Here is a 23,098-nt window from a genome sequence, read left to right as displayed (position 1 = left end):
ACATGTAAAACAAAAAAACAATGTCCTCTTAGAAGACCTGTTGATAAAACAATGTCCTCTTAGAAGACCTGTTGATAAAACAATGTCCTCTTAGAAGACCTGTTGATAAAACAATGTCCTCTTAGGAGACCTGTTGATAAAACAATGTCCTCTTAGAAGACCTGTTGATAAAACAATGTCCTCTTAGGAGACCTGTTGATAAAACAATGTCCTCTTAGAAGACCTGTTGATAAAACAATGTCCTCTTAGAAGACCTGTTGATAAAACAATGTCCTCTTAGAAGACCTGTTGATAAAACAATGTCCTCTTAGAAGACCTGTTGATAAAACAATGTCCTCTTAGAAGACCTGTTGATAAAACAATGTCCTCTTAGAAGACCTGTTGATAAAACAATGTCCTCTTAGAAGACCTGTTGATAAAACAATGTCCTCTTAGAAGAACTGTTGATAAAACAATGCCCTAAGCCTTATGACAACTGTCCCACTGCCACCAGTAAACAACAGTAACAATAATAGCCTAACAGTGATCATGATCATATTTTTTTCAACCATTTTAGATGCATTTAACCAGGAAGTATCTTAAGGTGTGAACCTTTAAGAGACCAGGCACTTGTAACTATAGGAAGAGTAATATTAATACTATTTGTTTGGTTTAAAAACTCATATTTCGTATGGCATTCCTGTTGAAAACAGTTTTCATCTATGAGCTATGGCTTCATACAAGGTTTACACAGCAGATCAGAGTCCAATGAGTACAGTCATTTTTACATCACAGTTAGGATCAATTCAGGAAGTGCATTGGAATAAAATATGATAAATGCCTATTGTTTGCTTCTTGAATTCACTTAATTAAAAACTGAATTGATCCCTGCCCTGGCCTGGGCCAACTGTATTTAATGTGATACAAATCCATAAGAGGCAGCTGTTGGTAGATTAACATTAGGCCCAATTCAGCTTTCATTAGACTACAGAAAATGTCATCCAATACATTTGTGAGCATGCCACTCACTGCCCACAAAACAATGCATTAATACAGAAATAACACGTCAGTCCGTGCCTATGTATCCAACGTGAGGACAACAGTAGGCCTAGGCCGCAGAGGACTGATAAACCATATCAACAGCCATACATGTTTGATGAACCAATAGTCCTAGAGATTATCAAATGTTATAATGATATGAAAATCGTAGCCAACTAAAATAAAAGCGTAGCAAATAGGAGTCCACTGCACAGTCGTCAGAGGATGTGTGTAGGTGTAGCGACAATAGTGTCACCGAAGGGGGAAATAAAGCAACAATGTTGCGATCTAATTATCAGCTGAGCAAATGGAACTTGGAAGGTAACAAAGGAAACTGATAGGCTACATTTTCTGCTGTTAATCACAGAAAATGCGTCAATCGTCGTGTTTAAACGGATTATTACAAGAGATAACAAAGCACACATTTAAAAAAATACAGCATAAACATTGTACGTGCACACAATGTTGCAACAACAGTAGCAACTCACCGTCGCAGACGCCAGGCTGCAGTCTGTCAAGGTGAGGTGGTGCGGTTCCCATCTCCGTAAGAATTTTGAGGTTAGAATTTTGCTGAGGAAGGTCCGAGGGTGTTTGACCACACACACCTGGATGTCCCCCTCCTGTAGTAGTTTATATCGCATCCCACTGCTGCAATGGAGAAGGGTTCTCTTGCACGGCCCGGCGCCTAACTTGATATTATTCCCCTCCGGTGGCGTCGGCGCAGACATCTCCCCCAGCAAAGGCTTGCTCTCCTCAGATTGATAGAATTGTTTATTATGTAGCTCGTTACCCCCACCGCTGCTGTTAAAATCCATATTCAACTCGTCGCAAAAAGATCCTATAGGTAACAATGTAGGCCTATCTAATATTAGTTTAAATATATATATATTTCAAAAGAAAAGCCAATTGGATTGGATTGTAAACCTTGGGAGCAAAGCTACCGCGATACGACCTCAATTGTTAAAAGAGTGTTGTGGGCGAAAAACAGACACGGCGGAGCCACTGATAGAAAAGCCATGAAAGAGTCTTTGATGGGGGTATTTCAGAACGGAAAAGTAAAGGAGCAGTTATTGGATAGGCAAATAATCCTATATCCACACCATTCCCACTGTAATGTCTATCCTGTCCGCGTTTAGCACCCCCAACGAGCTACTCAATATGTTCGGGCCATGTCCATTCTGCCAGCTCCAGTCCAGATAACATCTTCCACAGATTGAACTCATACAAGTCACGTAGCTTTGATAGAAAACACCCAAATCCTAAGGCGACGTGTTTCTTCGTGTTTCTTGGTCTTTAAACGGTCATTGGCATGGTTCCTTTTTACTGTCTTTTTCTTCTATCTTCGTGAAAGAACCGAAGCACTTCGATAGAGCCACTTGGATTGGTCCCTTCTCGTTCATGTGATACCAAAGTGACGTCAATGGGGAGGCAAGCGGATGCGCTGTGCGTCTTTTAGCTCCACTGTCTGCTGCCTACTATGTGATAGGAGGGTGTACAGTTTCCTCAACACAAAAATGGAGGGCGCACGACCTACATGTCAATTTTCTCGTCAAGCAGTGTTGTCTCTATTTTTTGTTAAAGAAGACTGCGTTTGACACGGAAATCAATCATTCTACTTAATAAATGTTGCTGGAATCACGGGCGTTATGAATCATAAGAAGACCCGATAGGATACTGAGGGAAACATATGGCAATATTTAATATGAGGATATCCGCCTAATTGTCGGCAGGCTACTGTTTCAATTACACACCGAAAACGGTTGTAGGCTATAGTTTCATTTTATTGCAAATTATTTAGCGTTTTGATTCACATTATAATAAACATGAATCACTGACAGTTTCCCTTTAACTGTGAGCTCAATGTTGATACTTCATTCCCAGAATTGATTGATTAGCATCCACACGGTCTGTGATGGGGGACTGCACAACACATACCCATTAAAACTGTTTCAGCAATGTGTCAGAGACTCCCAGTCACATTCTTGACCCATAGTGACAGTATGTATTGATGTTTCCAGATTAAATCTAAGAAAACAGTTGTCACAAACCTACTGTATGTAACAGCCTTTGTTGACAATACAGTATGGGCATGCTGAAGGGTATACTGAGAAGGATAAGTATTGCAGAGATAGAAGAGTGACCTCTAATGCTGCGTTCATAACCAAGTGGGAAGTGGGAATTTACCACATATGACTGGCAAAAATCCACTTAAACCGACCTCCAACTGGTAATTACAAGTAGGAACTCATATCATCATGAGCTCTGACGTCACCTTGCTAACAGCATTTTCGGTAGTTAAATGCAACAAAACATTTATAAAAAGCAATCTATTAATATGGTTTTTGAACGGAGTAACTTATTTACAATCATGATAGCTGTACTTTTAATTTTTGGTTTATGCAGCTTGTTGGCCATTAGCCAATCAGCGTTTCTAAATGAATTCAATGCATGTGAATGAATCCAACTTGTATTTACGGCATCACAACTGGTAAATCCCTATCTCCCACTTGGTTACGAATGCAGCATTGTCTTAAGTAATCGGTTCTTTTCATTAACATTTGGAAATTATGTTTTGTTTGTGGGGAGGGACACAGCAGGTAGACCAGAGTTAAGCAATAAGGAGGTGTGGTATATGGCCAATACACCACGGCTAACAGCTGTTGTTCGGCACGACGCAACACAGAGTGCCTTAATACAGCCCTTAGCCGTGGTATATTGGCCATGTATCACAAACCCTGAGGAGCTTTATTGCTATTATAAACTGGTTTCCAACATAATTAGAGCAGTACAACTAAATGTTTTGTCAAATCCGTGGTATACAGTCTGTTATAAACTGGGTGGTTCGAGCCCTGAATGCTGATTGGCTTACAGCCGTGGTATATCAGTCTGTGTACCACAGGTATGACAAAACATTTATTTTTACTGCTCTAATTACATTGGTAACCAGTTTATAAAAGCAATAAGACACCTCAGGGTTTATGATACAAGGCCAATATACCACGGCTAAGGGCTGTATTAATGCACTCCGCGATGCCTCATGCGTAAGAACAGCCCTTAGCCATGGTATATTGGTCATATACCACACCCCCTCGTGCATTATTGCTTAAATATACCATGGCTTTCAGCCAATCTGAATTCAGGGCTCAATCCGCCCAGTTTATAATGTGAAATATACAGTACCTTGGACACTAAACTCATGGGTCACACTGTCAAAAACAAGCAGCTCTCCAAAGATGCACAATGTAGAAACCACTCCGCCATTTCCGGGTTGCTAAATTCTAATAGTTTGCCTAATTTCAGTTTATAACAAAAGAAGCAAGTATAGTGTAGAGAATCATTGTACCATCCAAACCGCTGTGAAATATATTTTACATAACCAAAAATATTGTATTTTCAGCGCTGTACAAAACTGAAAGTAAGATGCAAAACGAAACTTAAGAACGGGAAGCATAGAAATAGCGTACATAGAACATATCTAGCGCATCTTAGATCTATAACTAACATTTCTGTAAATTTGGTCGGGGTCATCCAAAAAGTTTCATATTGCTTCGTCTCTCCACTAAGGTCTAGATGCTCCCACTAGGAGCTGAACACATTTCTCTGAATGCTTTTTCAATTCCACCCACTCCCATTATGCAACTTGACCACAACATTGCAGAGATAGCCCTCTTACCAATTGTGCTCCATATTTGCATCACACAATAGCAAGCCTTGGTCTGTCATGCCTGAACGCTTAGTAAAGCTGAAAGTGAAAGACAATGTGACTGTCATTATGCAGTTTAGACATTTCAGATATAAGAGGAAGTTAAATAACCCCCTATGTAGTCTGTTCTTTAAATGATAAACCACATTCAAATGCAACAAAGATAAGGAGGTCCCAATACCTTAGGGCATAACAGATAGTTTCCTAATTTCTGATTAATTAATTCCTTTACAATCAGCATTAATATTTAAACATTGATTACACTCAACGTAAATCTCAAAACAGGTTTTGTCAAAGCAATGAGTGTAGAGTGCTGGTGGCTTTCTGTTACGCTTCCCTTCACATGCCACTGGTGGACATGAACAAGTCTCATCAAGTTGTCCGGCAGCACAGTCTCTCAGGTCTCAGTTTAACATTAGCTACTCATCAAGATCTCTTGTTAAATTATGAGGATGTAATGAGAGCAGCTTGGTTTAAATTAATTAACTCCATCCTGATTATCTTCAGTAATCCTGTTGTATTAAAGGGAAACTCCACTCAAAAACGATTTGGCAATTTTTTATAAAAAATGAGTCCACAGCAGTCAAGTTTAAAAGATATTGGTCTTTCAAGAAGCAAATAGTCACCATCCACATCATCATTTAAAATGCACCATATGGCTGCTTTCTTTTGCTTCTTGAAAGTCCAATATCTTAACTTGACTGATGACATGAGAAACATTTTTGGACTGTATCTGACATACACACACTTCTGGAGTGGATTCTCTTGGTTAAATATTGTTTCCAAAAAAATCAACAATAACCAAAATATAATGGATTATTTGGGGAAATAACTCCTCAGTAACCCCTGAATAAAAAAAATAAAAAAATATCCTGAATGCTACTTGATTTAAACCACTTCAAGCAGGGCTGAAGTCACAGAGGAATAACTACCCAGTTGACCACACAGAGTCGTGTTTAATCCATTTTGTTAAACCAAAAGACACTCATGATTGAGCTCATTCCATGACACCTTCCTTGCTACTCCACAGAATTGAATACAAAATACATATAGCTTTGAATGTATGTTTCTCCCACATCCCTATTTTGGTTAACAATCACTTGATGATACTATTGCAGACTTCCCCGAAGAACAGTGCTTAAGTGCATCAAAGTGTTTTGATAGCTACACAATGGGTGAATGTTTTGTGAAAGCACTGTTTCGACCACTGAATGTGGATAGTGTTTAAACTGTGTGAGGGACACTGGAATGTTGAGTATCTCTCAGCAATACACTGTAACATGCTGCAAGTAAACAGTGTTAAGTGGAGCTTTTGATACAGTATAATATGTGTTCTTGGTACTTTTCAGAGGTGTCCTGAGCTCTGTTGGCTGCATTAATAAGGCATTACGTATGTGTGTGTGAATGCATTTTCTCTAAAACTGTATGTGTCTGTGAGTGCTGTAGTGTATAGGTGATGAGTTGCCCTTCTATTGAGACGGAAAGCAACAGCTGTAACTCACACAGAACAAATGGGGTCAACAGATGCCAAATTTGTCCACGGACTGAAAAGCCAGTTCAAAGGTCATCAGCCAATTACACCCAGCAACTTAAAATCCAATTTATGCTTGATCCGAAAATGTGGTCCGAGTCTCCCTAATGGAGGGTGTGACTCAATTGCAGAGCCTCCGGAGGCATAAAGATGCCAAATTGAGATCTGTACCGCATCGCCATGGACCTCCTAAATTTTGTAACAATGCAGAGGGCTCCAAAAGCAGTTAAAGTCGGAAGTTTACATACACTTAGGTTGGAGTCATTAAAACTTGTTTTTCAACCACTCCACAAATTTCTTGTTAACAAAATATAGTTTTGGCAAGTTGGTTAGGACATCTATTTTTACGTCATTTTTCCAACAATTGTTTACAGATTCTAATTCACTGTATCACAATTCCAGTCGGTCAGAAGTATACATACACCAAGTTGACTGTGCATTTAAACAGCTTGGAAAATTCCAGAAAATTATGTCATGGCTTTAGAAGCTTCTGATAGTCTAATTGACATAATTGGAGTGAATTGGAGGTGCACCTGTGGATGTATTTCGAGACCTACCTTCAAACTCAGTGCCCCTTTTCTTGACATCATGGAAAAATCAATAGAAATCAGCCAAGACCTCAGAAAAAAAATTGGAGACCTCCACAAGTCTGGTTCATCCTTGGAAGAAATTTCCAAATGCCTGAAGGTACCACGTTCAACTGTACAAACAATAGTATGCAAGTATATACACCATGGGACCACGCAGCCGTCGTACCGCTCAGGAAGGAGACGTGTTCTGTCTCCTAGAAATTAATGTACTTTGGTGCGAAAAGTACAAATCAATCCCAGAACAACAGCAAAGGACCTTGTGAAGATGCTGGAGGAAACAGGTACAAAAGTATCTATATCCACAGTAAAACAAGTCCTAAATCGACATAACCTGAAAGGCCGCCCAGCAAGGAAGAAGCCACTGCTCAAAAACAGCCATAAAAAAGCCAGACTACGGTTTGCAACTGCACATGGGGACAAAGATCAGACTTTTTGGAGAAATGACCAAAGAAATAACTGTTGAAACAAAAATGTAACTTATGTTTGGAGGAAAAAGGGGGAGGTTTGCATCCCGAAGAACACCATCCCAACCGTGAGGCACGGGGGTGGCTGCATCATGTTGTGGGGGTGCTTTGCTGCAGGAAGGACTGGTGCACTTCACAAAATAAATGGCATCATGAGGATGAAAATGATATGGATATATTGAAGCAACATCAAGACATCAATCAGGAAGTTAAAGCTTGGTTGCAAATGGGTCTTCCAAATGGACAATGACCCCAAGCGTACTTCAAAAGTTGTGGCAAAGTGGCTTAAGGACAACAAAGTCAAGGTATTGGAGTGGCCATCACTAGGACCAGACCTCAATCCCATAGAACATTTGTGGGCAGAACTGAAAAAGCATGTGCGAGCAAGGAGGCCTACAAACCTGACTCAGTTACACCAGCTATGTCAGGAGGAATGGGCCAAGATTCACCCAACTTATTGTGGGAAGCTTGTGGAATGCTACCTGAAACAATTTTAAACAAGTTAAACAATTTAAAGGCAATGCTACCAAGTACGAATTGAGTGTATGGAAACTTCTGACCCACTGGGAATATGATGAAAGAAATAAAAGCTGAAAGAATTCTCTCTACAATTATTGACATTTCACATTCTTAAAATAAAGTGGTGATCCTAACTGACCTAAGACATACTTTTTACTAGGATTAAATGTCAGGAATTGTGAAAAACTGAGTTTAAATGTATTTGTCTAACATGTAAACTTCCGACTTCAACTGTTGCTCCGCATTTACATGATTGGTTGATGGTAGGTGGGGGCGGGAGGTCCTGTATAAAAACACACTTACTTGACAACAGCTCTGCGAAGCGCAAGAAGTATGGTTGCCCGTACTTTTACAGAGGCCTCATCACCGTAAATGCTGCATGGCCAATGCAGATGTTGGATTGACCATGCAGCAACTTTAAGAGCGACACTAGTAACTCTACATCTTTTTCTGACCCACGCTGTTCCTGGAGTGCTTGGTTGAAGAGAAACCAATGGCACTGCAGGAAAATGCTTAACTCAGCCTTACATTCATGTCATGAAGAGATTTCACTTAGGATACAGTACCGTTTATATATACACACACAGTGCACAAAACATTAGGAACACCTAATATTGAGTTGCACCCCCTTTTGCCTTCAGAACATCCTCAATTTGTCAGGGCATGAACTACAAGGTGTGGAATGCATTTCACAGAGACCCTGGCACATGTTGACGCCAATGCTTCCCACAGTTGTGTCAAGTTGGCTGGATGTCCTTTCGGTGGTCAACCATTCTTGATAGGCTGGAAACTGTTGAGTGTGAAAAACCCAGCAGTGTTGCAGTTCTCAACCCACTCAACCCGTGTGCCTGGCACCTACTGCCATACCCTGTTCAAAAGCACTTAAATCCTTTGTCTTGTCCATTCACCCTCTGAATGGCACACATACACAATCCATGTCTCAATTGTCTCAAAGCTTGAAAATCCTTCTTTAACCTGTCTCCCCCCTTCATCTACACTTATTGAAGTGGATTTAAAGGTGACATCAATAAGGGATCATAGCTTTCACCTGGTCAGTCTTGTGGAAAGAGAAGGTGTTTCTAATGTTTTATACACTCAGTGTATACAGTATATCACCAGTAACCATTGAAATATGTGCTATGCTCCAGCTTTTGGCATTAAGCACTATAAACTGTCTATTTAGAAAGTCTATTTTAAGTTAAGATTTTGAGTAAAAATGATTTTATAGGCCACAAGTCCCTTAGCTAAGGGAACAACTAAAACCACATGTTATTTTATAAGTCTCCTTGTGTATCTCTTGTTGTCATAGGCCAAAAACAGCATTTGTCCTTTTGTGAATCTAGTTATGCATCTCTAGTTGACATTCACTGACTCATAACAAAAAAAATACAGTGTTAGACATGGGTCTAGATTTTCCTTAAAAATGACAGGCTAGGTGATTACAAATTATAGTACTACTTGGCGGCAGGGAGCCTAGTGGTTAAGTGAAAGGTCGCTGGTTTAAATTCCCGAGCCGACTAGGTGAAAAATCTGTAGATGTGCCCTTGAACAAGGCACTTTAATCTAATTGCTCCTGTAAGTGGCTCTGGATAAGCATGTCTGCTAAAATGTAATTCTTCCTTTTCACCCCTTAAAAATAGTGTTACATTCTCTAAAATCCACCAAGCAGCAGCAAAAATGTAGTAAACATAAAAAGCAAATGGGGAATGTCAGTAAAATGTATTTACAAATCATTCCCACTGTTAAATTGCAATGAAATAAGGCCATGTTTAAAAAGTGATCCCTCTTCAAGCAAGATCGCACATACAATAATACCCTCATGAACCCTAAGAAAGTCAGCAAAATATGCAGATAAATACTCCAAACATCCCCATTGGAGGGTCCCCTCTTCAAACTCCATTCTTATGTCCCATTGCTGTGCCCATTGCCAAAAGATGTGGAGACAGTGCCACTCCTTTCGGTGCTTTCTATGACGATGGGACCCTGTGTCTAAACAGGCCCTGCTTCAGCTGCAGACGGAACAGTTTGCAGTTAGCGATGCGCAGGGCTGCACAGCCCGTCTTGCACAGATCAGATGTCAGCATGGGCTTGGTGCGGTGCCACGTCCCCGAGCTACGACGGAATTCCCTCACATAGTCATAGGTTGTACCTACGCAGAGGGAGGAAAACATATATTGATATTGCCCTCAGGGGATTGCCAGCTGTGTACACCCCCCCCCCCCTTTAGAGAATGTATACACACAGTAACTTGTATTTGCAAATGTTTGCCAAGTTGTTGTAATATGCTTCAGGAGTCCATTACATAACATATCATAACATTTACATTCTATTGGCACAGCCTTTAACTCACCAGTGTCTAGGTCTCCCACCACATAAATGCTGACTCCAATGGGGACAGCTCCATACACAAAGGAGGAACTGGTCTGAACACAGAGATTCTGGTCATCCAGGTATATCCATCTGGACACAGTGTGGTTGGGCAAAAAAAAGATTGAAAGATGTTGATAATCTACAAACACAGTAAATATAAGGTCTCTTCATCTTTAGGTAACAAGGATACACCCAGTCAATAACCGTTCTGGCAAAAGCATGAATGAAAACAAGGATGTATTTGATCAAAGTAAGCCCTATTATTGACCTTTTCATCTCATCATGAAAAAACTCGGACTTGCAGGTGGTCATGGTGCTGGATTCTGGGTTGTCTGAGTCACGGCTCCTCACGCCTCCAAACACATAGAGTTCCTGACCCACACCACACGCCACTGAGCCAAACCTGCAGGCAGAGACATCCCCACCGTAATATCAGGTCAGGGGTCACTCATCAAAAGCATCACATTAATAACACCAACACTCAACAAATCCACCACAGGAGACTTTGTGTAACATTCATCTTCTGTGGTCTTTGAAGGAATGAAAAATATAATTCAAAAATATGAGTTCATCTGGGGACGCAGCTATGCTTCTGACCTTATTCTCGACCTCTTGGGTGGAAATACAATAGACAGAATGCAGTTATGTAATCTGACCTAATATATATTCAGTATAATAAGTGCATGCAATTGTTCTCTGTTAGTTTTTTAATCACTTTGGTGCAATTTTTACAAGTACAGTGCCTTGCGAAAGTATTCGGCCCCCTTGAACTTTGCGACCTTTTGCCACTTCAAACATAAACTGTATTTTTTTTGTGAAGAATCAACAACAAGTGGGACACAATCATGAAGTGGAACGACATTTATTGGATATTTCAAAATTTTTAACAAATCAAAAACTGAAAAATTGGGCGTGCAAAATTATTCAGCACCTTTACTTTCAGTGCAGCAAACTCTTTCCAGAAGTTCAGTGAGGATCTCTGAATGATCCAATGTTGACCTAAATGACTAATGATGATAAATACAATCCACTTGTGTGTAATCAAGTCTCCGTATAAATGCACCTGCACTGTGAAAGTCTCAGAGGTCCGTTAAAAGCGCAGAGAGCATCACGAAGAACAAGGAACACACCAGGCAGGTCCGAGATACTGTTGTGAAGAAGTTTAAAGCCGGATTTGGATACAAAAAGATTTCCCAAGCTTTAAACATCCCAAGGAGCACTGTGCAAGAGATAATATTGAAATGGAAGGAGTATCAGACCACTTCAAATCTACCAAGACCTGGCCGTCCCTCTAAACTTTCAGCTCATACAAGGAGAAGACTGATCAGAGATGCAGCCAAGAGGCCCATGATCACTCTGGATGAACTGCAGAGATCTACAGCTGAGGTGGGAGACTCTGTCCATAGGACAACAATCAGTCGTATATTGCACAAATCTGGCTTTTATGGAAGAGTGGCAAGAAGAAAGCCATTTCTTAAAGATATCCATAAAAAGTGTCGTTTAAAGTTTGCCACAAGCCACCTGGGAGACACACCAAACATGTGGAAGAAGGTGCTCTGGTCAGATGAAACCAAAATTGAACTTTTTGGCAACAATGCAAAACATTATGTTTGGCGTAAAAGCAACACAGCTCATCACCCTGAACACACCATCCCCACTGTCAAACATGGTGGTGGCAGCATCATGGTTTGGGCCTGCTTTTCTTCAGCAGGGACAGGGAAAATGGTTAAAATTGATGGGAAGATGGATGGAGCCAAATACAGGACCATTCTGGAAGAAAACCTGATGGAGTCTGCAAAAGACCTGAGACTGGGATGGAGATTTGTCTTCCAACAAGACAATGATCCAAAATATAAAGCAAAATCTACAATGGAATGGTTCAAAAATAAACATATCCAGGTGTTAGAATGGCCAAGTCAAAGTCCAGACCTGAATCCAATCGAGAATCTGTGGAAAGAACTGAAAACTGCTGTTCACAAATGCTCTCCATCCAACCTCACTGAGCTCGAGCTGTTTTTTTTGCAAGGAGGAATGGGAAAAAATGTCAGTCTCTCGATGTGAAAACCTGATAGAGACATACCCCAAGCGACTTACAGCTGTAATCGCAGCAAAAGGTGGCGCTACAAAGTATTAACTTAAGGGGACTGAATAATTTTGCACGCCCAATTTTTCAGTTTTTGATTTGTTAAAAAAGTTTGAAATATCCAATAAATGTCGTTCCACTTCATGATTGTGTCCCACTTGTTGTTGATTCTTCACAAAAAATACAGTTTTATATCTTTATGTTTGAAGCCTGAAATGTGTCAAAGGGTCGCAAAGTTCAAGGGGGCCGAATACTTTCGCAAGGCACTGTATGTGGAACTGCTCCACAACTCTTAGTTCAAATAAAATGTTATTTGTCACATGCTTCGTAGACAACAGGTGAAAATGTTTACTTACGGGTCCTTTTCCAACAATGCAGAGTTAAAGATAAGATAGAAAATCGAATAATAAAAATGACGAGTAAAAATACCATGGCTATATACAGAGTAGGAAATACCATGGCTATATACAGAGTAGAAAATACCATGGCTATATACAGAGTAAAAAATACCATGGCTATATACAGAGTAGAAAATACCATGGCTATATACAGAGTATAAAATACCATGGTTATATACAGAGTAGAAAATACCATGGCTATATACAGAGTAGAAAATACCATGGCTATATACAGAGTAGAAAATACCATGGTTATATACAGAGTAGAAAATACCATGGCTATATACAGAGTAGAAAATACCATGGCTATATACAGAGTAGAAAATACCATGGTTATATACAGAGTAGAAAATACCATGGCTATATACAGAGTAGAAAATACCATGGCTATATACAGAGTAGAAAATACCATGACTATATACAGAGTAGAAAATACCATGGCTATATACAGAGTAGAAAATACCATGGCTATATACAGAGTCGAAAATACCATGGCTATATACAGAGTAGAAAATACCATGGTTATATACAGAGTAGAAAATACCATGGCTATATACAGAGTAGAAAATACCATGGCTATATACAGAGTAGAAAATACCATGGTTATATACAGAGTAGAAAATACCATGGTTATATACAGAGTAGAAAATACCATGGCTATATACAGAGTAGAAAATACCATGGCTATATACAGAGTCGAAAATACCATGGCTATATACAGAGTAGAAAATACCATGGTTATATACAGAGTAGAAAATACCATGGCTATATACAGAGTAGAAAATACCATGGCTATATACAGAGTAGAAAATACCATGGTTATATACAGAGTAGAAAATACCATGGTTATATACAGAGTAGAAAATACCATGGCTATGTACAGAGTAGAAAATAATGTGGTTATATACACTGAGTGTACAAAACAGAAACACCCTCCTAATATTGAGTTGAACCCCCTTTTGCCCTCAGAACAGCTTCAATTCGTCAGAGCATGGACTCTGGTGTCGAAAGCATTCTACAGGGATGCTGTTCCATGTTGACTCCAATGCTTCCCACAGTTGTGTCAAGTTGGCTGGATGTCCTTTGGGTGGTGGACCATTCTTGATACACACAGGAAACTGCTGAGCATGAAAAACCTTTCAGGGTTGCAGTTCCTGACACACTCAAACCTGTGCGCCTGGCACCTACGAACATACCCTGTTCAAAGGCACTTACATTTTTGTCTTGCCCATTCATCCTCAATGGCCCACATACATAATCCATGTCTCAAGGCGTAAAAACCTGTCTTTAACCCATCTCCTCCCCTTCATCTACAGTGATTGAAGTGGATTTAACAAGAGACATCAATAAGGGATCATAGACTGACCAGGTGAAAGCTATGTGATGGAAAGAGCAGATGTTCCTAATGTTTTGTACACTCAGTATACAAGGAGTACCAGTACTGAGTCGATGTGCAGGGGTACGAGGTAATTTAAGTAGCGACGTACTGTACATATAGGTAGGGGTAAAGTGACTAGACAACAGGATAGTTAATAGACAGTTGCAGCAGCTTATGTGGTGAGTGTGACAGTGTGTGTGTTGAGGTGTCAGCGTAAGTATGTATGAGTGTGTGGGTAAAGTACAGTGTGGGTGCAAAAAAAGGGTCAATGCAGGTAGTCAGAGTAGCAATTTGATTAGGTATTTAGCAATGTTGTTTAGAAGCTGTTCAGAGTCCTGTTGGTTCCAGACTTTGTGCACTGTTACCACTTTCTATGCGGGCAAAAATGTATTCATGAAAATGTACAGTATCAGTCAAAAGTTTGGACACACCTACTAATTCAAGGGTTTTTCTTTATTTACATTTACATTACATTTAAGTCATTTAGCAGACGCTCTTATCCAGAGCGACTTACAAATTGGTGCATTCACCTTATGACATCCAGTGGAACAGCCACTTTACAATAGTGCATCTAAATCTTTTTTTTTTTTTAGGGGGGAGAAGGATTACTTATCCTATCCTAGGTATTCCTTAAAGAGGTGGGGTTTCAGGTGTCTCCGGAAGGTGGTGATTGACTCCGCTGTCCTGGCGTCGTGAGGGAGTTTGTTCCACCATTGGGGGCCAGAGCAGCGAACAGTTTTGACTGGGCTGAGCGGGAACTGTACTTCCTCAGTGGTAGGGAGGCGAGCAGGCCAGAGGTGGATGAACGCAGTGCCCTTGTTTGGGTGTAGGGCCTGATCAGAGCCTGGAGGTACTGAGGTGCCGTTCCCCTCACAGCTCCGTAGGCAAGCACCATGGTCTTGTAGCGGATGCGAGCTTCAACTGGAAGCCAGTGGAGAGAGCGGAGGAGCGGGGTGACGTGAGAGAACTTGGGAAGGTTGAACACCAGACGGGCTGCGGCGTTCTGGATGAGTTGTAGGGGTTTAATGGCACAGGCAGGGAGCCCAGCCAACAGCGAGTTGCAGTAATCCAGACGGGAGATGACAAGTGCCTGGATTAGGACCTGCGCCGCTTCCTGTGTGAGGCAGGGTCGTACTCTGCGGATGTTGTAGAGCATGAACCTACAGGAACGGGCCACCGCCTTGATGTTAGTTGAGAACGACAGGGTGTTGTCCAGGATCACGCCAAGGTTCTTAGCGCTCTGGGAGGAGGACACAATGGAGTAGTCAACCGTGATGGCGAGATCATGGAACGGGCAGTCCTTCCCCGGGAGGAAGAGCAGCTCCGTCTTGCCGAGGTTCAGCTTGAGGTGCTGATCCGTCATCCACACTGATATGTCTGCCAGACATGCGATTCGCCACCTGGTCATCACCTGGTCATCATTTTCTAAATTGTAGACTAATAGTGAAGACATCAAATCTATGAAATACACACATGGAATCATTTAGTAAGCAACAAAAGTGTTAAACAAATCAAAATATATTTTACATTTGAGATTCTTCAAAGTAGTTGCCCTTTGCCTTGATGACAGCTTTGCACACTCTTGGCATTCTCTCAACCAGCTTCACCTGGAATGCTCTTCCAACAGTCTTGAAGGCACCCCCTGTCCGGGGGTGTCCTCGGATGGAGCCACAGTGTCTCCTGACCCCTCCTGTCTCAGCCTCCAGTATTTATGCTGCAGTAGTTTGTGTCGGGGGGCTAGGGTCAGTTTGCTATATCTGGAGTACTTCTCCTGTCCTATTCGGTGTCCTGTGTGAATTTAAGTGTGCTCTCTCTAATTCTCTTTCTTTCTCTCTCTCGGAGGACCTGAGCCCTAGGACCATGCCTCAGGACTACCTGACATGATGACTCCTTGCTGTCCCTAGTCCACCTGGCCGTGCTGCTGCTCCAGTTTCAACTGTTCTGCCTTATTATTCGACCATGCTGGTCATTTATGAACATTTGAACATCTTGGCCATGTTCTGTTATAATCTCCACCCGGCACAGCCAGAAGATGACTGGCCACCCCACATAGCCTGGTTCCTCTCTAGGTTTCTTCCTAGGTTTTGGCCTTTCTAGGGAGTTTTTCCTAGCCACCGTGCTTCTACACCTGCATTGCTTGCTGTTTGGGGTTTTAGGCTGGGTTTCTGTACAGCACTTTGAGATATCAGCTGATGTACGAAGGGCTATATAAATACATTTGATTTGATTCCCACATATGCTGAGCACTTGTTGGCTGCTTTTCCTTCACTCTGGGATCAAACTCATCTAAAACCATCTCAATTGGTTTGAGGTCAGGTGATTGTTGAGGCCAGTTCATCTGATGCAGCCCTTCCACTGCTTGGAGGTGTGTTGGGTCATTGTCCTGTTGAAAAACATATGATAGTGGGACTATGCACATTCCAGATGGAATGGCGTATCGCTGCAGAATGCTGGAGTAGCCATGCTGGTTAAGTGTGCCTTGAATTCTAAATAAATCACAGACAGTGTCACCAGAATAGCACACCCACACCTCCTCCTCCTTGCTTCATAGTGGGAACCACACATGCCGAGATCATCCGTTCATCTTCTCTACGTCTCACAAAGACATGGCGGTTGGAACAAAAAATCTCAAATTTTGACTCATCAGACCAAAGGACAGATTTCCACCGGTCTAATATCCATTGCTTGTGTTTCTTGGCCCAAGCAAGTCTCTTCTTACTATTGGTGTCCTTTAGTAGTGGTTTCTTTGTAGCAATTCAACCATGAATGCCTGATTCACGCAGTCTCCTCTGAACAGTTGATGTTGAGATGTGTCTGTTGCTTGAACTCTGTGAAGCATTTATTTGGGCTGCAATCTGAGGTTCAGTTAACTATAATGAACTTATCAACTGCAGCAGAGGTAACTCAGAGTCTTCCTTTCCTGAGAGCCAGTTTCATCATACGCTTGATGGTTTTTGTGACTACAATTAAAGAAAAAGTTCAAAGTTCTTTAAAATTATCCGGACTGACTGACCTTCATGTCTTACAGTAATTATGGACTGACGTTTCTCTTTGTTTATTTAAGCTGCTCTTGCCATAATATGGACTTGGTCTTTCACCAATTAGGGCCATCTTCTGTATACCACCCCTACCTTGTCACAACACAACTAATTGGCCCAAATGCATTGAGGAAAGAAATTCCAGAAATTAACAAGGCACACCTGTTAATTGAAATGCATTCCAGATAATGACCTCATGAAGCTGGATGAGAGAATGTCAAGAATGTGCAAAGCTGTCATCAGGGCAAAGCATGGCTACTTTGAAGAATCTAAAATATATTTTGATTTGTTTAACACTTTTTTGGTTACTACATGATTAAATGTGTTATTTCATAATTTGTCTTCACTATTATTCCACAAAAAAAGTTAAAATAAAGAAAAACCCTGGAATGAGTAGGAGTGTACAAACCTTTGACTAGTTCTGTATGTCTGATGTATAAACACAAAAAGTATGATATATACTCAAATGTACTACTATGATGACTATTGTAAACTTGCCACAGCAAGTAAAATCATATCTGACAAGATCAGACATGTACAGATTAGCAGGTGTTACAGCAGCTGCAGCGAAATGCTTGTGTTTCTGTCACTACAATTTCAAATAATACAGAAAGTCCAAAACAAGAAAGAGACGCATCCCCTATACAGTAAACATGTATCCAAAAGGCCATGGACGAGGCATGGAATGATTTCAATCCAGACCTACAGTGCATGTCAGGTTTGGACTCGCCATGCCAAAAGGGGTTTCCCCAGGTGCATGAACAATGAGGATATTTACTGCAATTTCGATGAGAGAACCTTTGACCAAATGCTCAAGACAGGCTTGCTGCAAACTAGTGCCTGCTAAACATTATGTTTCTTTAATTTGATTACATTGCTTTTTGCCATTCTCAGTGCAGGTGGTACATAAATCCCAAACTCCTTAGATCAGAGAAAGCCTGCAGGTCCTGATCTTCTGGATCCCTGCTTTTTAAATCTGGCAGCTGATTTCATAGCTGAACCACTTACACATCTGTTCAATCTAACCCTGGAATGTAATGCTGATTTCCAGATCTTTGGATTTTTTTTGGTCCCACCACTTTTAAAAAGGGGGAGATCAAACTATTTTAAATAAGTATAGGCCAATTGCAAAGCTGTCACCCCTGGTGAAAATACTTGAAACCCTTGTAAGTGAACAGCTAAAAGAGTTTTTATTTACGAACTCTATTTTATCAATGTACCAATTGGGCTTCAGGAAGAGTCATAGCACAGCAGCCATGAAGGTTTTAAATTATTTCACTGAAGCCCTTGACAAAAAACAGCACTGTGTCTCACTTTTTTTATTTTTTTATCTCTCTAAGGCTTTTGATACAGTTGATCATGCTAAGGCATAGATTATCGAGTGTAGGTCTTTCAGAGCATGCAGTTGCATGGTTTGCTAACTATCTGTCTGATAGTGCACTCAATTTGATGGGCTCATGTCTGTTAAATTGTCTGTCTAATGGTGTGCCCCAAGGCTCTGTACTTGGTCCTCTCTAATTCACTATTTATATAAATAATTTAGACAAAAATTGTTCAAAATGCACAACTTAATTTTTATGCTGATGATACTGTTATGCCTAGTCTCTTACAAAAGCATTCCAGAACTTGCAAACTGCTTTTTATACTGTTCAACATACCTAGTGTCAATTGAAGCTTACTGTTCAACATACCTAGTGTCAATTGAAGCTTATCCTCAATACTGACAAAACTAAACTCATGGCGTTTTCTAAAGCAAGATATAGACCTCTGAACTTTCCACCTATTATTACCTGTCAGGGCAATGAGATTGAGACTAACCTCATGTAAATATCTTGGAATTTTAATTGATGACGGCCTCTTTTAAATAGCATATTCAACAATTTACAAAAAAAATGGAAGCTGAAATTGGGATTTTATTTTAGGAATAAGGCCTGTTTTTCTTTTGAAGCCAGAAGGAGGCTAGTAATCAGCTACATTTATGCCTTTACTAGACTATGGGGATATTTTATATATGAATGCTTCCGCTCAGTGTTTGAGATCAATTGACACCCTTTACCATTGCACTTTGAGATTTATTTTAAAACTGCAAAACCCTTACGCACTACTGCACTTTGTATACCAGGGTTGGCTGGCCTTCTCTAGTCAATCGTAGGCTCAGTCACTGGTATACTTTTATTTACAAAGCCATTTTGGGTTTACTACCTTTTTATTTGGCCATTTTATTGTTCAGAAATGTGGTGGGTACTCTCTTTGGTCGCTGGACTTTATCCTGCTAACTGTTCCAAATGTCCGAACTGAATTTGTTAAAAGGCCTTTTATGTACTCTGTCTTGGAACACCTTGCAAAATACTTTTAAAAACTGGAAGAACTTTTTAAATCACTGATGAATGATCTTGAGACTGATTCCCTGACCTGTCAATGTTTTTAATTTGCTCTTTTTGATTTTGTTATACTCCTGTGAATTCTATGGTTTTTACTAGATTACTTGTAGCTTTTCATGTTGTTTGTCTGTAATTTTTGTAATGACTTGGTGCTGCTTATCTTGGCCAGGACGCTCTTGAAAAAGAGATTTTAAATCAATGAGCCCTTCCTGGTTAAATAAAGGTTCAATCAAAATAAAATCTAAATTGTGAATGATGATCACACATGGGATAGAGATGATGGAAATGTGATGTTCAGTTGTGCAAGTGTATTGCCTAATGTGAAAACAGTGTAATGTACTGTAATTTACAGGACTGTAGCATGCTACATTACATGTTTTGCTATTGGATTAACTGGTTGTTCAAAATAACTAAATTGAGAAGATATCATTATGTTGTGTTTAAACCAATGTACTCATTATATTTCACAGTAAACTCATATTTTGGATCAATGGTTGTGTGGTGAAATATGTCTACAAACAAAATGAATGCTTGATGAAAGGTTTTGAATGTAAGAATGGCTGCGTTACAAGTTACCAGTTTGGAGTTTCGTACTAAGAGTTTAGAAAATAGTACATAAGCAATCAAATCAAATAAACTGTATTACAATGTATAAATGTGTTACTTGGAAAATAGCCTTTGGCTTCACCTCTCATCTAAATGTGGACAATAAAGTTGAATCATTTTTCAAGTAAAACCTGACATCTGACAGGTAAACTATACACACACACACACACACACAGTGGGGTCATAAATTGACACCCTTGATAAATATTAGCAATAATGACTGTATAAAATAAATTATTCAAATACTGAGCTGTATTGTATGCAAAAGAAACTGGTAAATTATTTTTTATACTAATACAATTGCTCAAAGATAATTACTTCGTTTAACAAGTAATATTTATTTTTCTCAAAAAGGTAGGTCAAAATTACTGACACCCGTTTTCACCTTGCGAGGATAACGGCACTGAGCCATTTTGTAAAATATTTTATGAGTGGTAGAACACATTGGAAGGGATCTTAGACTATTCCTCCATACAGAATCCTTCCAGATCCTTGATATCCTTCCTCTGTACTTATGGATTGCCCTCTTCAATTCAAACCACAGGTTTTCAATGGGGTTTCAAGCCCGGAGACAGATGGCCATTGCAAAATGTTGATTTTGTGGCCAAATGAACTATTTCTTTGTGGATTTGTATGTGTACTTGGGAAAATAGTCTTGCTGGAAGATCCATTTGCAGCCAAGTTTCAGCCTCCTGTCAGAGGCAAACCAGGTTTTTGCCTAAAATATCCTGGTACTGGGTAAAGTTAATGATGCCATTGACCTTAAAAAAAGGCCCAATGCAGACATTTCTATATCAATATCAAACCATTTCTGGGTAACAATTAAATACCTTACTAACCACGTTTCCATCTACAGTTTTTATACGAGTAAAGTTATACCATATAAAATAATATTATGACAGCTGTGATGGAAACAGGAGGTTTCAGTACAATTTCATAGATGCAGACAGAATTTGTTCGTTCAACAATAATATTTTTTTGGTCTGTAAAATAAATTATGCAAGAAATGGTGATGGAAACCAAGCGCAAATAGTGATAGTGAACCATCATATCGATGTGATTTTGTAGTCACGCGATGATATGGTGTGTGCTCCTTCCACTACGACTCGGGAAACCATGCAGTTTAAATTAGGCTACAGATGAAATAAGTTAATATGAACTTCACAGGGTGGTGAAAGTGCATGGTATGAACTTGATGCTCCTTTCCAATAAATGTAGAGAATCTTATTTTGGTGATGAACAATGCTTGACTGCAATTTTGACAAATAAAAACAGTTTTGCACTTATCCATAATCTCATCATGTAGACAAGCTTACCACCACTGTATCTGCGAGCTGTTGGCTAGAGTGCACATGCCAAGACCAGAGTAGGCATATTTGCTATTTAACGCAACAATTTGTGACAAAACTACTGGTAGAGTTGAAAATGCAATGCAAACACTGATCCAGTGGCAACCAGTCATTCAGGGCAGGTGGGGCAGAAAACCAATAATACGTGTCACATATCAGTTTGCAAATGTAAAAAAATATATACAGTGCCTTGCGAAAGTATTCGGCCCCCTTGAGCTTTGCGACCTTTTGCCACATTTCATGCTTCAAACAAAGATATAAAACTGTATTTTTTTGCGAAGAATCAACAACAAGTGGGACACAATCATGAAGTGGAACGACATTTATTGGATATTTCAAACTTTAACAAATTAAAAACTGAAAAATTGGGCGTGCAAAATTATGCTAATGCAGAACGCCATAGGATGTTTTTGTGTTGGTTAAGGGCAGTCAGGTCTGGGGAGAACCAAGGGCTATATCTGTTCCTGGTTCTAAATTTCTTGAATGGGGCATGTTTATTTAAGATGGTTAGGAAGGCATTTTAAAAAAATATCCAGGCATCCTCTACTGACGGGATGAGATCAATATCCTTCCAGGATACCCCGGCCAGGTCGATTAGAAAGGCCAGCTCGCTGAAGTGTTTCAGGGAGCGTTTTACAGTGATGAGTGGAGGTCGTTTGACCGCTGACCCATTACGGATGCAGGCAATGAGGCAGTGATCGCTGAGATCTTGGTTGAAGACAGCAGAGGTGTATTTAGAGGGGAAGTTGGTTAGGATGATATCTATGAGGGTGCCCGTGTTTAAGGCTTTGGGGGAGGTACCTGGTAGGTTCATTGATAATTTGTGTGAGATTGAGGGCATCAAGTTTAGATTGTAGGATGGCTGGGGTGTTAAGCATGTTCCAGTTTAGGTTGCCTAGCAGCACGAGCTCTGAAGATAGATGGGGGGCAATCAGTTCACATATGGTGTCCAGAGCACAGCTGGGGGCAGAGGGTGGTCTATAGCAGGCGGCAACGGTGAGAGATTTGTTTTTAGAGAGGTGGATTTTTAAAAGTAGAAGTTCAAATTGTTTGGGTACAGACCTGGATAGTAGGACAGAACTCTGCATGCTATCTTTGCAGTAGATTGCAACACCGCCCCCTTTGGCACTTCTATCTTGTCTGAAAATGTTGTAGTTTGGAATTAATTTCAGAATTTTTGGTGGTCTGCCTAAACCAGGATTCAGACACAGCTAGAACATCCGGGTTGGCAGAGTGTGCTAAAGCAGTGAATAGAACAAACTTAGGGAGGACGCTTCTAATGTTAACATGCATCAAACCAAGGCTATTACGGTTACAGAAGTCGTCAAAAGAGAGTGCCTGGGGAATAGGAGTGGAGCTAGGCACTGCAGGGCCTGGATTCACCTCTACATCGCCAGAGGAACATAGGAGGAGTAGAATAAGGGTGCGGCTAAAAGCAATAAGAATTGGTCGTCTAGAACGTCTGGAACAGAGAGTAAAGGAGGTTTCTGGGGGCGATAAAATAGCATCAAGGTATAATGTACAGATAAATGTATGGTAGGATGTGAATACAGTGGAGGTAAACCTAGGTATTGAGTGATGAAGAGAGAGAGATATTGTCTCTAGAAACATCATTGAAACCAGGAGATGTCATTGCATGTGTGGGTGGTGGAACTAATAGGTTGGATAAGG

General features: G+C 40.3%; 2 protein-coding genes across 6 annotated transcripts in view; both read right to left on the bottom strand.

Moving 5' to 3' along the window:
• The window catches only part of LOC118401315 (C-Maf-inducing protein), a 49,653-nt gene extending 47,190 nt beyond the window's left edge, over positions 1-2,463 (bottom strand). The window contains exon 1 of the mRNA XM_035798718.2: positions 1,506-2,463. Coding sequence (XP_035654611.2) covers positions 1,506-1,832 — 327 coding nt within the window. The 5' untranslated portion in view covers positions 1,833-2,463. The remainder of the gene's footprint in view (positions 1-1,505) is intronic.
• Positions 2,464-5,656: 3,193 nt separating this feature from the next.
• LOC118401314 (gigaxonin-like) overlaps positions 5,657-23,098 on the bottom strand; it is a 36,594-nt gene continuing 19,152 nt past the window's right edge. For all 5 annotated transcript variants that reach the window (XM_035798716.2, XM_035798714.2, XM_035798715.2 and 2 more), the window contains 3 exons: positions 10,463-10,597; positions 10,175-10,284; positions 5,657-9,973 (listed from right to left, as the gene is read on the bottom strand). In XM_035798716.2, the coding sequence (XP_035654609.1) occupies positions 9,792-9,973; positions 10,175-10,284; positions 10,463-10,597 (427 nt within the window). In that variant the 3' untranslated portion in view covers positions 5,657-9,791. The remainder of the gene's footprint in view (positions 9,974-10,174; positions 10,285-10,462; positions 10,598-23,098) is intronic.

Source organism: Oncorhynchus keta, chromosome 22, assembly GCF_023373465.1.
Source record: "Oncorhynchus keta strain PuntledgeMale-10-30-2019 chromosome 22, Oket_V2, whole genome shotgun sequence".
NCBI classification, from domain to species: Eukaryota; Metazoa; Chordata; class Actinopteri; order Salmoniformes; family Salmonidae; genus Oncorhynchus; species Oncorhynchus keta.
This window is presented reverse-complemented; position numbering and strand designations above follow the sequence as displayed.